Genomic DNA, 15,490 nt, shown 5'->3' with positions numbered 1-15,490 from the left:
AATTGGATAGATAAAAAATCTATTCACCAAGTGGTGGCAGGAGTACATAAATATAAATTAATTTAAATTTACAACCCTGGTTCAAAGGTGACTTGCTGGACAGGACAAAAAGGAAAGACTGATTTTTGGGTATTGCACTGGACGAGATTTGAAAACCTAAGAGTTTAAAAGATAAAAGATAGTATAATACACAAGACAGAAATTACTGCCAAAACCTCATGCATATATTATGTGACCCTGGAGGAGGATGAGGAGCTGGAGGGGGGGGGGGGGGATAGAAAGGTCAGAAAATAAAAGATCTAGAAAACTGGAAAGGAATAGTATTGCAGAGGAATGTTGAGACCAACAGCATTTACATAAATTAAGGCCAGCTGGGTGACGAGAACCTAGGGCGTATTGTAACACTGAAAGTGCTCCCAACAAAAGTAAAGCAGCATGGGACATCATCAACCAATATAATTCACAAACCCGCACACAAGATGCAATGCTGGTCCCAGAAGAAGTAAATAATTACTTCCTAACCTCAGTGAGTGAGCTGAAAAACAAAATCAAGCAAAATGACAGTTGTGCACTAGACCATCTTGGTGCTGTGCCTCATAGGAGGTATACTTTCCACTGGAATGTTGTCACCCCAGAGGATATTGTAAAAGCTGTGGCAAAGTTCACCATCTCTAAAAGTATGGACTGTTATTGGTTCTCTAAGTATGTAATGAAAAAATAATACACTTTATCTGTCAACCTCTTTCTTTCATTTTTAATATGTGTTTAGAATCTGGAGTTTCCCCCAGATGCAATCAAAACTCCTAAAGTGATACCAGTCTTTAAAAAGGGAGATAAGCATCTGCTCCATAACTATCAACCAGTTTCTATTGTAACAATTTTCTCTAAAGCTTTTGAATATCTAATGTACAGCCAACTAAATAACTATTTTGAAAAGCGTGATCTCCTCTCGAACAGACAGTTTGCATATCAACATGGTAAAAATACCACTACTGCTGTCATTGAAGCTGTTAATCAGATGTTAACTGTATTCGAAAATTAGGATCTAGTATCAGTTGTACTTTGTGATCTTAGCAAAGCCTTCGACTGCGTACCATTTAACATCCTACTTGCAAAACTGGAATTTTATGGCATTCACAAACCATCTTTGGATGTAATCGAATCAGGAAACAGTTTGTATCAATTAAAAATACATCTCCTTGCTGAAGGAAGTGGAGACTGGAGTGCCTCAGGGCTCGGTCCTTGGTCCTTTTCTGTTCATCATTGCAATTAATGACTTACCTTACCATCTAGGAGCAAATTAAATTGTGTGTTATGCAGATGGCACAACACTGCTCAATACACGCCATGACACAACAGAACTGCATCAGGCAACACAGGAAAAACTAGAACTAGTAATGAATTGGTTTTCTTCTAATGAACTCCTATGTAATCGTGATAAAACACAAGAACTAATTCTGGGTTTAACTACAGCTGTTGAAAGTAAATTAGTAAAATTGTTGGGATTCCACATTGATGCAGAATCAAACTGGGAGGAACATATTAGCCATATCTGCAAGAGAATAGCAAGAGTGTGTTATCTCATCTGGAGACTGACAGGTGTAGTCACTGATGAGTATCTAAAGGTGGTATATTTTGGCCTGTTTCAATCTCTCATTTCCTATGGCATATTGTTATGGGGACATTCTTCCTCTGTCAGTGACATTCTGAAACTTCAAAAAAGAGTAATCAGAATAATGAGCAAAGTTAAGCCTAAGGAACACTGCCGCCTCCCTCTTTATCAAGCACATGACATTAACTGTTGTGAATCTACACAGCACTGCTTTGTCAAAAGCAACTTAAATGAGTTCAAGACCAGGAGAGAACATACATCCCCACAACACTAGAGGCAAACTGGACTTCGACATACCAAGACACAGACCCACAAAGACTGCAGCCTCACACAAAATAATGAGTTTAAAAGTCGTCAATAAACTTCCAGCATCTGCTCAGTCACTGCCCAGTAATATTTTCAAATGTAAGATTTATGACTGGTTACTGAAACACCCATTTTATAAAATAACAGAATATTTTGAAATAATCATTGACATTAGTATATAAGAATATTCCTAAAGAAAGTGGAATTAAATTGTAAAAACTTTACCGTAAAGTTATTGTTAGTTGCATATTTAATGTTCAGACCTATTCCACTGTAAGTGGTCAGTGGTGAATAAACTGAATACTGAACACCAATTCTCACCTGCATGGTTCTGAGAAACTGGTGTCTGGGGAGGAGGCCAGGTGGCAAATGAGTAAACAGGCACCAAGGTCAAGACTTGTGTTGTAGAGCATGCTTTGTAAGAGGATGTTGTGTGTTGCCAATATACACACTCTGCCTATGTCCATTCATCCTAATTGATAACTTAGTGGCAGTCATGCCAATGTAAAAGGCCAAACAGTATTTACATAATAGATGGTATATGACTTGGTTGTTTGGTTTAGATACATTGAGGACATCTTTGCCATGTGGGCTCATGGTGAGGCTGACCTGTTAAAATTCCTGGCATCTATAAATACCTTCAGTTAAATTTCGCATAGTTCTATTCTGAGTCCCATACCACTTTTCTTTTGGTGATCTCGTCCTTAGCAAAAGTCAGCTACACATACTTTTCACATTAAATCTCCGAACAAACAGTAGTACTTATATTTTGACAGTTCCCATCCTTTCCTTGTCAAACATTCCCACCTATACAGCCCTGGGGTATTCGACGCAAACATGTTTTTTCAGAAGCAGCCTCTTTTACAGCAACACACCACATTCTCACTTCAGCCTTCACTGAACATAGTTACCCCACCAGCCTAGTTCAAAAGCAGATTTCCCAGGGAATCACATTCAATCAGGGTATTACTGAACTCTCCAAAAAACAACTTAGGGGTACACTTCTTGTTGCTCTGTTTTATCCTGGCCTTGAATGTGTTAATCAACAGCTTCGAGGCTATAATTTCCTAAAATCGTGCCCTAAAATGAGGTCTGTTCTGTCCGACATTTTGCCCACTACACCGAGAATAGCTTTTAGTCACCCTCCCCATCTGTAATAATCTTGTCAGATGCTATGCTGCTTCTACACCCATTTCCCTAGCCTATATCTCGTGCCACTGTGGCCATTACTGCTGTAGGACTTGCCCTAGGCACCCTCCTCCAACCATGTATACCAGCCCTGTAACTGGCAAAACATATACTATCAAAGGGAGAGCCACCTCTGAAATGACACGTCATACACTAGTGGTAATGTAAACATTGTTTGGCCTTTTACATCAGCATGACCACCACCAAATTATCAGTTAGGCTGGATGGGCATAGGCAGAGAGTGTATACTGGTAACCCACAATATCTTGTAGCAGAGCATGTTATACAATATGACAGTCATTATCATGGTGCCTGTTTCACCACATGTGCCATCTGGATTCTTCCCTCAGATGCCAGTTTCTCAGAAGTTCGCAGGTGGGAATTGGCATAACGTGTCGTGGGTTCTCACCACCCTCCTGGCCTTAATTTATCTTAATTCATTTCTTTTGTCCCAACATTTCTTAACAGCAACTATTTCTTTCTTCACTCACTTCCAATTTTCTATATCTTTCATTTTCTGACCTGCCTGTTTCCCACCCACCCCACCCCTCTCCTCTCCTCTCCACACCTCCGTTGCATACATTTCATGTAGCTTTCTGCTGTTATTAATTGATGCATGATGTTTTGGCAGTAATCTCTGTCTTTTGTATTACTCTGTCTTCCACTTTTAAGCTCCCAGGTTTTCAAGTCATGTCTGGTGCAGTCCCCAACAATCAGCCTTCTCATCTAGTCCGGTAAGTCTCTGCTGACCAAGGGTTCTGAACGTCTTTTTCCCAACTTTCCCCTGTCTTAAATCACCTGTCCTTTTCTTTCATCTGTCATACTTCCCCTTCAAACCTTCTGCCAGAAGAAAGAGCTACTGGCTCCAAAAGCTTGCAAATTTAAGTAATTTATATGTGCGTTGTCCTGCTGCCATGTGGTGAGTATAGTTTTTATCTATCTTATCACGGCAAATTTTTAAAGTTGATTGTTTCTGTTGATATATTTATTTTTCTTGGTTTTGGTTCATAATCTGTGTAGCATGATATGGTCATTTCATTATTTTAAATAACAATATTGTGTCTTAGGTTACATGGCTCGCAAGTTGGACTGAAAATGTACAAGGACAAGTGAAATACATCATGCTGAACCCATCTTCAAAATTGAAAGGTGAAAAAGATTGGCAGAAATATGAGACAGCCCGAAAGCTTGCAAAAAGTATTGAGAAGATTCGGGCAGAATATCGTGAAGACTGGAAATCAAAGGAAATGCGTATCAGACAAAGAGCTGTTGCTTTATATTTCATTGATAAGGTATAGTAACACACTTCATCAAAAATTTATCTCCTGAGGTGTGACCATTTTTAGTAAAATGTGTGCATACTATTTCAGCTGGCACTTAGGGCTGGTAACGAGAAGGATGAAGATCAAGCAGACACAGTCGGTTGCTGTTCACTACGTGTTGAACACATATCTTTGCATGAAGAGAAGGATGGTGAGTGTTGTCTTCATTTGACAAATGCTTCGAGGAAATCACAAAACTGAATTCAAGTAACCACAGATACTGAGTAGTGTGCTCCATCTCTGCAATACGCAACGCATCACAGTGCTGTCTTTGTCACCAGCTGCGAACACTTGGTCATGCTTTATGGCACCAATAATGTAACAGGCAATGATGATTGCTATGATCATCCCAGCACTGCTCATAATTCTAAGTTAGTCACAATTTTTTAGATTATAGATGCAATTAGACAGTATTCTGTGCTCTTTTTGTGGTGTAGAGAGCATTTAACATGCAGCTGTAACAGAGCACCAAACACATTTTAGTTCTGCAGATCTAAATGTTAACCTGTAATCAAGGAAAACATTCAACAGTGATTTACAAGAGCATGGTGCATAATGTTATTAGTTGAGTGGTGGGTGTTCTGGTGACAGACTAATTTCCAATATTGTTCAGCTCATAAGTGGTTGATTCTGTCCTCTGTGACACACAACACCAAGTAATGTCACATTATTAATTGTTTATGTTATTGATAAGGGCCTGTACTAGAACTGACACATTACAGGCCTTCGAGGTCTAAGTTCTGCAACTTCAGCGTTATGAATGGTATCACATTTGGAGATAAAAGTGTGAAGATTACTTTTCTATTTTGATTCACTATGACTTATGGCATCATCCTCTGATGTAAAATGTCATTTAGAGAGTTTGCTGTGCAGAAACATTTAATAAGGATAATGGGTGATTCCCACTCAAGAACCTCTTGTACACAGCTCTTTAAACAGTTTGGTATTATCCCTTTTGAAGTTTGCTTTCAACAGTCAATCACAGTTGAAAACAATAGCAAGATTTATAAATATTATACTAGAAGTGGATATAAACACTATACTAGCTTGGCCTTAATGTAGCACAGAAAGGAGTGAACTACTCAGTCATAAATATTGTTGATCATTTACCCATTTATGTAAATAATGTAATGAATAATAAAAGTAACTTCTAACACAAACTGAAGTCATATATGGTGTAATGCATAATACACCTTAAAATTATTTTATTATGTTTTGGGAGATGATGATTGCAAATGTGTATCTGTGTTATCCAATGTCTCAGAAATAAAGTCCGCTATCCCGACTAAAATTTTATATAAAAATAACGTACATTTCTGGATCTTGTTATTTGATTTGCTTTCTTTATTTCAGGGAAGGAATGTGTGGTAGTATTTGATTTCCTCGGTAAGGATTCCATAAGATATTACAATGAAGTGTCTGTTGAGAAACGAGTATTTAAGAATTTGCAACTCTTCATGGAAAACAAATCCACTGGGGATGATTTGTTTGATAGACTTAACGTAAGTATAGTGTGTTCCACATAATGATGATTGAAGTTGACCTCTTATTGAAATTTAAAGATTTGATTTTTATTTACCTTCTCTGTTCTGATCTTGAGTCTTATGAAGGAAAAGTGTATATTAATGCTCATTGCATTGTTCTTGGGCAAAATAAGAATGAAATACCAAATTTTTTAAAAAAAGATAGTGTGTTCACAAAAATTTTAGAACATGTTCAAAATACAATGGAATCGCACATAGCAAGCATAATTTGTTCCAGACTCTTACCCGTAGTGTGAAACACAGGTTAGGCGAAAAAATTTATCCAATTTAAAATACGTTAATGCATTCTATGCAGAAAAAGTACCAAAAGTATTATCTTATTTATGCCAATTACACATATGTACTTTATTGTTCACAATACATAACAAATTATTTTTTTAAAAAAGCTATCCATAGTCATTTGTTTCTGGCGGTGCTTCAACACTTAGTGAAAATGTGACACAGCATTGTTGTTAAATAAATTTGTAGTGCGCGTAGTCACTGCTTTATTGGGGTGATGATTTTCAGTGAACGATAACTGACTCCCTTGCTTTCAGGATTTCTCTTGTGTCAGAAGATCGCTGTTTTGCGGTTACCGCCCTCTCCTCCTCCTCCTCCTCCTCCTCTTCCTCTGAAGAACTCCTCTCCACAACTTCCTGTTGTGAAACACACTGCAACTGCATAAGCTCTTTGATGGCCATTTCTTGGCTGTGATCTTCCACAAGCTCATCAACATAATTGTTATTCACTTCTAGTCCCATGCTCTTGGTCAAAGACACAATCTCGTTGACTACAGGCTACGCAGGTACTGACTCAAATGCCTCAACGAGTCGCATTAGACAGTGCACTCCGGCCAAAGCTTCTCCAAGTGGGAGTGAGTTCTCTTGGTAACCTCTTCCAAAGCCTTTTCGATCACATCGATGCAGGCAGTGATGTTGAAGTGTTATTTCCAAAACTCTCTGAGAGTGAGATTGGTAGCTTCAGTCAACTCAAAGCAATGCTTAAAGAGTGCTTTAGTGTAGAGCTTCTTGAAGTAAGAAACAGTCTGCTGGTCCATAGACTGGAGTAATGGAGTGGTTTTGGAAGGCAGAATTTGGATCTTGATGAATTTAAATTTGGCAAGGTGGTGGTCTTGTAGGCCTGGAGAATAGACAGGAGCATTGTCGATAACAAGCAAGACATATTCATCTCTAACAAATATTTTTTCACTGAAGGACCAAACACTTCATTGATTCAATCACAAAAAAGATCACATGTCCCCCAAGCCTTGTTGTAGGACCTACACATCACATATAACCTGCTCTTCTGCACATTACACTTCTTGAAGGCTCGTAGAGTGTCTGAATGGCAAACAAGCAACGGTTTAGTTTTCAAATCACTGCTTGCACTGGCACAGAATAACAGTGCGAGATTGTCTTTATTGGCTTGTGACTTGGCTTATGGCCAGGCAATACCTTCTCCTCTGCTGTTATAAAGGTACGCTTCGGCATTCTTTTCCAGCACAGACTCGTCTTGTCACAATCAAAAACGTGTTGCGGCAGATAACCCTCAGAATCTACGAACATCTTTAAGTTGCTGATTAAGTTCTCGGCTGCCTTTGTGTTGGAGCTGGCTGCTTCGTCGTACCTCACAATGCAGTGAATGCCGATTCTTCTCTTAATCTTCTCAAACCACCCATGACATCTCTTAAACACTTCTTCGGCCGCTGACGATCCTGGCGTCTTCTTAACAGGGTTGGCGAAAATCATTCTACCTTCTCACAAATGATGTTCTCATTAATAGTGTTGCCTTGTAATTGCTTTTCATTTACCCATATAAGGAGCAACATTTCGACATCATCCAGAATACGAAACCTTTGTTTTCTCTTGTCACTCCTTTTGAAGCGTCTATCTCCTTAATCTTGTCCTTGTTCTTGAGGACAGGACAAATAGTTGATTTAGACCGACTGTGTGTGCATGCTAAATTAGCAACTCGCACACCACATTAACATTTTTCAGTGATTTTACATTTCATTTCTAAGGTCATTTTCTTTTTCTTATGGTCATCTTCTTGTAGATTTATCTTTGTGGAAATTTCTGTGAAGGTTATTAAAATTTGCCCATGAAAAAACACTTTGAACACAAGTTTAGAAAAATGTAAGATCATAAGCTGCACTAAGATGTAGCAGAAACCTAAAAATAATATAAACAGCGTCTCTGGAATGAGAAAATATAATTCACAAGCTTAGCACCTGCTGCTTTGTTTGTTTAGACTGTATGGCCTGCAGAGATTTTTTTTGTTTTTGTCTTTATTGAATCAAATTTTTGTGTGTTGACAAATTGCATCACCGAAGCTTTTCACGCTAATTAAGGCCTTATAAGTGTGGTGTCTTCTGAATGTACTTCTGACCAAAATGCGATTCTAGTGGCTGGAGTCCAAAGTTTTTGTTAATCATGCTTTTTGCATTCTCATAGAGATATTTTCATAGCAATTTTCACTCCCTAACAAATATTTCTTTATCTCTAACCGAGAAGTGAGATACCAGTTTTCATAAATTTAACTTTAAAATTTTTTAATATAACAAAATATTTTCTTAAAAATTTTCATCCCCTGTTGCAGTCCCATGGGGGTTGATCTTTCAGAAACAATAGAACATGTATTTTTTTTATTTCTAACGGATAGGTCAAATACCAATTGTCATAGATATAGCCTTAAAAATTTTTTACTTTTTTTTTTTTAAGATATTTGACCTCCTTAGTGGTTGCATTTCCAAAAATGATGAAGCATTTTTTTTTTTATTTTCTGACAGAGAAACCAAGTACCAATTTTTGTAGTTCTGGCATCAAAAGTCCCTTTCAGAAAGCCTTACACCCATATTTCACCCCTTTAGGAGTGGAATTTTGGACAATCCCTTCTTAAATGATACCTACAGTATAAGATCTATTCCTTCTCCAAACTTTAAGTTTCTATCCTTAGCAGTTTGGGCTGGGCAATAATGAGTCTCAGTTAGTCAGTCAGTCCATCAGTCAGAACATTGCCTTTTATATATTAGAAATTGGCAAATGTAGTCCCACTGCTACATCAAAAACAATATATTGCCATATTGCTGTGATGAAATAAACAATCACTTATTCAATAGTGTAGGCTATATTAGCATATTACAGCATTATCGAAATACGTTGTAGTCCAAAATTACTGGAAACAAACAGAAACTCCCTTTATTTTTCAAATATGGACTGATACTGTGATAAACAGTTTCTTTAAGCAGATGCTGCTACCTACTGGGAATATGCAGAGATAAAAACAAGTGATGTGGTGAAAGCTCATGGTGTAAAGTAAGTGCTACAATTAGCCCCAGTAAGTTTGATTGATTCCGTGAGCTAGTAAAAAATAAAATTTGTATATAGCATATGTGCTACATAGGGACTAGGGAGGTTAGTTGTAATTTTTTCCTTGGTAATTACCAAAATTGGAAAGATAGGTTGGCCACTCGTGTAATTCATTTTACGCCAGTCACTACTCATGCTGAAGAGATTAAAAAGACATAGGAGATGTTTCTTTGATTTAGCAACTGATTGTTTTGTGACTACTCTACATCGATTTTTGTATGTGTTGGCTTGCCCACTTATCATTCTCAACCTTTTCACTGATGATTTTGAATTCTGTACCTCATGACATGCTCAAACTTTCTTTAGGGGCCTCCAAGGAAAGTACTAATTGAGGCGAGCGAAAGGGGGGAGGGGGGGGGGAGCAGCAGCATTTATCATGGGGAAATGTTAGTGTCAATTTGTAAGCTTTCTTTCTGCCATCTTGCATTGTAAAGTATCAGCAAAGAGAACAGTTTTAAACAGTATTTTATCAACAGATATTTATTTGTAGAAAAGCTATCTATTGATGTTTTTGTTTCAGACTTCAATATTGAACAAACATCTGAATGAGCTAATGGAAGGATTAACTGCCAAAGTTTTCCGAACATACAATGCTTCTATCACATTGCAAGAACAGCTTAAACAGTTGACTAATCCTGATTTCACAGTTGCTGAAAAGGTATGCCTTCATAAAATTTTTTTAAGAAGTACTCTCCTTATAAAACTATGCACAGTTAACTTTTTTCTTCAGACGTATTAATGTTTTGTTAGACAGTCACACTTGTAAATTATATCCTATATGATCCTGAGAACATTATTTAATTTATTGTTCTGCATTGTTTCAGTAAAAATGTTATGTAAAATGATGAAAGTGCAGTTCCTTTCGTTTTATGAATTTCATAGTTGCAAAAGTTTTGCTCTTGTTATGTTTTACTGAAGTAGTAGTTGTTTTAACCAGGATAATATTTTCAACAGATTTTGGCATACAATCGTGCAAACCGTGCAGTGGCAATACTTTGTAACCATCAAAGATCTGTTCCAAAAACACATGCTAAAAGTATGGAGAATCTGAAGAACAAAATTGAAGCCAAAAAGGAACAATTGGAGGAAGCAGAAAGGCAGTATAAGCAGGCAAAAAGAGAGTACAAAAATTTTGAATCGGCCAAAAACAAGATGTTAGTAGTTTTTGTTTGTAACATTGAGCTAATCACTTCTGGAACAACATTATTATTAATTATGATATTAAAATTTGAACATTTTGAATTTTCTCTGGAATACTGCTGAATTTGATTGTTTTTTTTTTTTTCCACCCCAGAGACATGGATAAGAGGAAAAAAGCTCTAGACAGAATTAAAGAACAGTTGTCCAAGTTAGAAGTTCAGGCAACAGACAAGGAAGAAAATAAGGAAATTGCTTTGGGAACATCCAAGCTTAATTATCTTGATCCGCGTATAAGTGTGGCATGGTATGTATCCAGACTTCGATTAAAGGCAAAATTTTTATTTCAGAAATTAAGTTAACTTACAATGTGAGTTTTCTTTCCACAGGTGCAAAAAGTTTGGTGTTCCTATTGAGAAGATATACAACAGAACACAGCGTGACAAGTTTCGTTGGGCTATTGATATGGCTGGACCTGACTATGTGTTTTAATGACAATCCTATTAGTTTTATTGGCAAGTGTGAAGATCGTATTGTGTGTGAACTTGAGATGGGGCCATCAAAATTAGTTAAGACCTTGTGTGCAGAAAGGTACCAGAAGAATCTTATTTAAGTTTTAATATGTTCATGAAATAGACAATAAACACTTCAAGCAGTGTTTGCTGCTGGTTTTATTGTGTTAGGTAAATTACAATGGTGATTCTGATGAAACAAGACTATATGCAAAACACAAAAGTTTTGTATAGTGTGTGGGTACTAAAAGCATCAGTAACTAGAGTACATATTTTAAATTGAATATATTGATGTTGTCTATTGTATTAAATTGTGTTATGAAATCTATATTTTTTAATTTTGAGTAAATTTTCTTATTGTTGACATGCAAGTGAACATTCCTCCACAGCATGAAATGCATACATGTGGAGTAGTAATAGCTGTGCATGTTGAGTTTCAAGCATGTTATTTTGGTACAACTGTTTTAAAAGCTTTGTGATAAGTTTTAATTTGCTGTGTGACATGGAAAAACAAGATGCAATATGTAAATACGGACTATATATAACACTTAAATTTTGCTCATCAGTGAACACTTCCTTTGATGGTAGGCAGTGAAATTATTTACGATTAAATCCAAGAGAAAGTTTTGTTTAACGTGAACATTTGTGTGATAATGGCAAAGAAAGAAAGAAAGATGATTCTATTGCAGATATTTCATTAGTTTTCTGTTGGAGTGCGAGTCATTTACAAAGGTGTTATATAAAGACAGTGAAATTGTTATGCAATTAGAGAAAGTATGTGATGTGACCATTTTATGACAAAGATTTATACAGCACCTGTAAATTTACTGAGAATATTCTTGTATATTACAAGGTTCCAGTGACTTTTCACATTTTATTTATTATTTTTTGTTTTTGGAATAGTATTATATCTGTATGTAGCAGATACTGTGAAATTACATTATTTCACCAGATTACTTGGGTATTCTGATTTCAAAACCTAAACTTTCTGCCAGAGACTACATTAATATACACAGTTGTGATTTGCGACACATGAGCGGAAATCGACACAGGTTTATTCATTTTTTTTTTACAGGTTACATTGAAAATGCACTTGACTGAAGAAAGCTAGTAATCCTGTTCACAAGAAATGTAGTCGTGGTACACACTTCTGATATGGCAGCATGTAAGGGCAATTTTATCCAGATTCAAATTATACAACCTAGACATCTCAAAAATTCACTTTGGCATGAAGAAAGGATTGTATTTTGTCCTGTCTCATGAGATGTAAGAGACACGATAATTGCCCTTGGGTTTCTCACCTTCATCTACTGACTGGCACATAATCTGTTGGTTATGTTGGCAAGATCCACAAGTCACACTGTGTGTTCTGTATTGTCAGTATTTTGGCAACAAGAAGTAACTCAAGAGTTCAGTCCTATCAAGTGCCTGAAAAAGAGATGTTATCTGCAAGGAAATAAGGATCTTACAAATTTGTGCCAAGGTGGTAGTCTACATCTGTACTTTGCAAGCTACTGTGAAATGTATGACGGAGGGCACTTCCCATTTAGCGCTTTTTCCCGTTTCATTCATGTACTGAGCATGGGAAGAATGTGTCTGTGCACACTAATAAATTTAATCTTCTCTTCACAGACCATATGGGAATGATACGAAGGGGATTGTAGTGTATTCGTAGAGTCATCAGTGCCACCTACTAACAGAAGGTCATAAAGAGCAACTTCCACTTGTTTGGCCCAATGAAGGGTACACTCTGTGAGAAACAGTACATGGATGATGGGGAGTTTGGGACCCTCCTGGTAGGGTGGAGTAAGGCCATCACATTTAATGGAGGTTATGTTGAAAAATAAGGTTTTGTAGCTAATAGTGAGGAATAATATGGTGTAATAGAATCCTGAAGAAAACAAACTTGCTTTCAGAAAAAAATGTGCTGCCCTACTTATTGAAAGCACCTTATATATGTGTATGTTGATACTATCATGTTCATTCTGATGTAATACCTGCTGTTGAGCAGAGTGCAATTTCATAATGCAACCGCTTTCAAGTGCCTGGTGCAATTGAAAATGGTGTGCTGTGTTTATCTTACACATTTTAAATTCATATTTGAAGCATAGCAGGTCCTGAACTTGGCTCAAAATTCTGATGAACTTGTACACTGTTTATTGTTGGTAAACCACAAAGCATGTCTGGTGGAAGACATCCAGAAAATGTTAGGTTTCCAGTGCCTACTTGCCTAACAAATAGGTGGAGATGAAAGCATTAATTATGTCTCGTATGTGAATAATCATAAGATCCTTCCCTTGAAGGAGAACAGCTGTGTGCACACAGCAGAACGCGTCATGAACACACAGAAATACAGTTGCATGGTGTGCAGCCTACCACCTACACGTGCCTGTTGGATGAGCTGTGGAGTCTTGAGGGCACCTGTACATCATGGGACAGAAGGAAGAGCCTACATTACGGGCTTCAGTGGCGTACATTCATGCTGCTCCTGCGTGTTCTCTAATTTCATCTACCCACCTTCCATTATTACTTTCAATAAGCAAAATAAATAGAACTGCTGATAAGATAAACATGAAAGTACACACACTATTCTAGCTTTTGGAGCTGTTAGTTACTTTTTCATGGAGGTAAGAGAGGTTTGGGTAGATTAGAAAAGAAGTTGCAAGAGGATGTGACAGGTGGTGCCCAGCAGGTCGTCGTGTGGGTGCAACCTGGAATTCACATGATGGTTAGGTGAATTGTATCGCCACATGCCTCTGAACACAGAGCAATATGGCTAAGATCTGACTGCATTAAAGCTAAAAACTCTGAATGTTCACCAAAAAAAGATTTGTCCCATTGTTCCAATTTGTTTAAATTAAATAAGTTAAGCATTCTGTGAGGTGGCTGTTTGAGTAGCATAGTATGGCAGCAGCAAGCTAAATAAAAACGAGATTGACTAGCTTTGGCCATTCTCTTCATGATGTACAGAATATAAATCAATGTTCATTATTCTTCAGTGTTTAAATGTAATTCTGTAATATCTGTTAGCAAATTATCTAAAAGTGTATATTATGCATGTTTGGAATATATAAAGATAGTGAAATCATGTACTAGTTAAAATGGTACACTTCTAACGTTTTGACGACTTAGTGTGAGTGTGGGTCTGAGTTATACCGATTTATTTTCCCAAACCACATTCCACTTCTTTACGAGATGACTTACTTGGGGTTTGCAGCCACTCTTTTCTACTGGATAGCCGGCTGCTGGAATCTCTCTTGACTTCTTCTCCGTCGAATAATGCTAGGTACAGGAACTTTCAAGCCTTTTTCTACTTGTGAAATAAGTAGCCATACAAAGTTTACTTTTCGTCGATCAACTATGTATTTGACTTTCAAGCACAATAAAAAATTCTCACTTTCAAAAAACATGTAACTTCCAGCAAGTCTCTCATACAGTTGTTCATACAGTTGTATGTTAGAAACAAATTGATTTACATTTGAAAGAAAGTCTGCTTAGACACCATGACTTTCAGAAAAAGAGACTGAAAAACGTCTTGCCTCTAACAAGGCCGAGTCAAGAGTCTACAAGAGTACTTTTTCAACTGTTCTTGTTTCACATAATAATATTCAATGACACAATAAGCACAGAGCACCGCATAAAAACTCCATGGTTCTACCTTACACACACACACACACACACACACACACACACACACACACACACACTAAAACCTGTATGGATTGCCTGACAGGTACTTGTCAGTGTTGTTCGACCGCCACATCTACTTTCTTCCTGCGACTGATTTTAAACCTGCACTCACAAACGTGATGCGCAGTAGGTAGGATTTTACCATTCCACACTCGTATCTAGAATTTCATGTGTTCGGGATGGTAGAAGGCAGAGTGGTTGTAGAATTTACACAGAAAGTCTCGAATCACTACATATCCCTCCCCCTCAGATCGAACATGCGGTATTTTATACATAATCATTAAGCAAGTAATATCACTCATAACAACATTTCATATCTTAACAGTACCGTATTTACTCGAATCTAAGCCGCACTTTTTTCCGGTTTTTGTAATCCAAAAAACCACCTGCGGCTTAGAATCGAGTGCAAAGCAAGCAGAAGTTCTGAAAAATGTTGGTAGGTGCCGCCACAACTAACTTCTGCCGTCGAACATGCATGCTTTTCAGGCACAAAGATAAATACTGGTGCCAAAACCTCTGCGTCAGTAAATAAATAAAAAAAAAAAAAAAAAACGGTGGAAGACGAAATTTTTTCTCCGCCCCGAGTTTCGACCACTGCATTTTCATACATTATCCAACGCAGTAAATACAAATTCCGTATTGTTCGTCTTCGAATGTAGCAACATTTCAATGTACTGTACTACGAAAATCCGACTGGCAAGACTGTTTGGGATGTTTGTCAATATGGCCAACTCTATGTTCTCAATTTTTTCTACCTATGAGAAGAGATGGTTGCTAATAGGAACTTTTATGAATCATGAATCACATGCAGTATTCTCTTCACCATAAGAAT

The 15,490-nt window shown here is 37.2% G+C and overlaps 1 protein-coding gene across 1 annotated transcript in view; it reads left to right on the top strand.

Moving 5' to 3' along the window:
• LOC126088544 (DNA topoisomerase I, mitochondrial) overlaps positions 1-11,924 on the top strand; it is a 48,522-nt gene extending 36,598 nt beyond the window's left edge. The window contains exons 12-18 of the mRNA XM_049906722.1: positions 4,174-4,398; positions 4,477-4,579; positions 5,782-5,930; positions 9,840-9,977; positions 10,274-10,473; positions 10,614-10,763; positions 10,846-11,924. Of these exons, the coding sequence (XP_049762679.1) occupies positions 4,174-4,398; positions 4,477-4,579; positions 5,782-5,930; positions 9,840-9,977; positions 10,274-10,473; positions 10,614-10,763; positions 10,846-10,948 (1,068 nt within the window). The 3' untranslated portion in view covers positions 10,949-11,924. The remainder of the gene's footprint in view (positions 1-4,173; positions 4,399-4,476; positions 4,580-5,781; positions 5,931-9,839; positions 9,978-10,273; positions 10,474-10,613; positions 10,764-10,845) is intronic.
• Positions 11,925-15,490: the final 3,566 nt, after the last annotated feature.

The sequence above is a fragment of the Schistocerca cancellata genome, chromosome 6, assembly GCF_023864275.1.
Source record: "Schistocerca cancellata isolate TAMUIC-IGC-003103 chromosome 6, iqSchCanc2.1, whole genome shotgun sequence".
Lineage (NCBI taxonomy): Eukaryota > Metazoa > Arthropoda > Insecta > Orthoptera > Acrididae > Schistocerca > Schistocerca cancellata.
The sequence above is the reverse complement of the archived record's forward strand: the minus strand, read 5'-3'. Positions and strand labels throughout refer to the sequence as shown.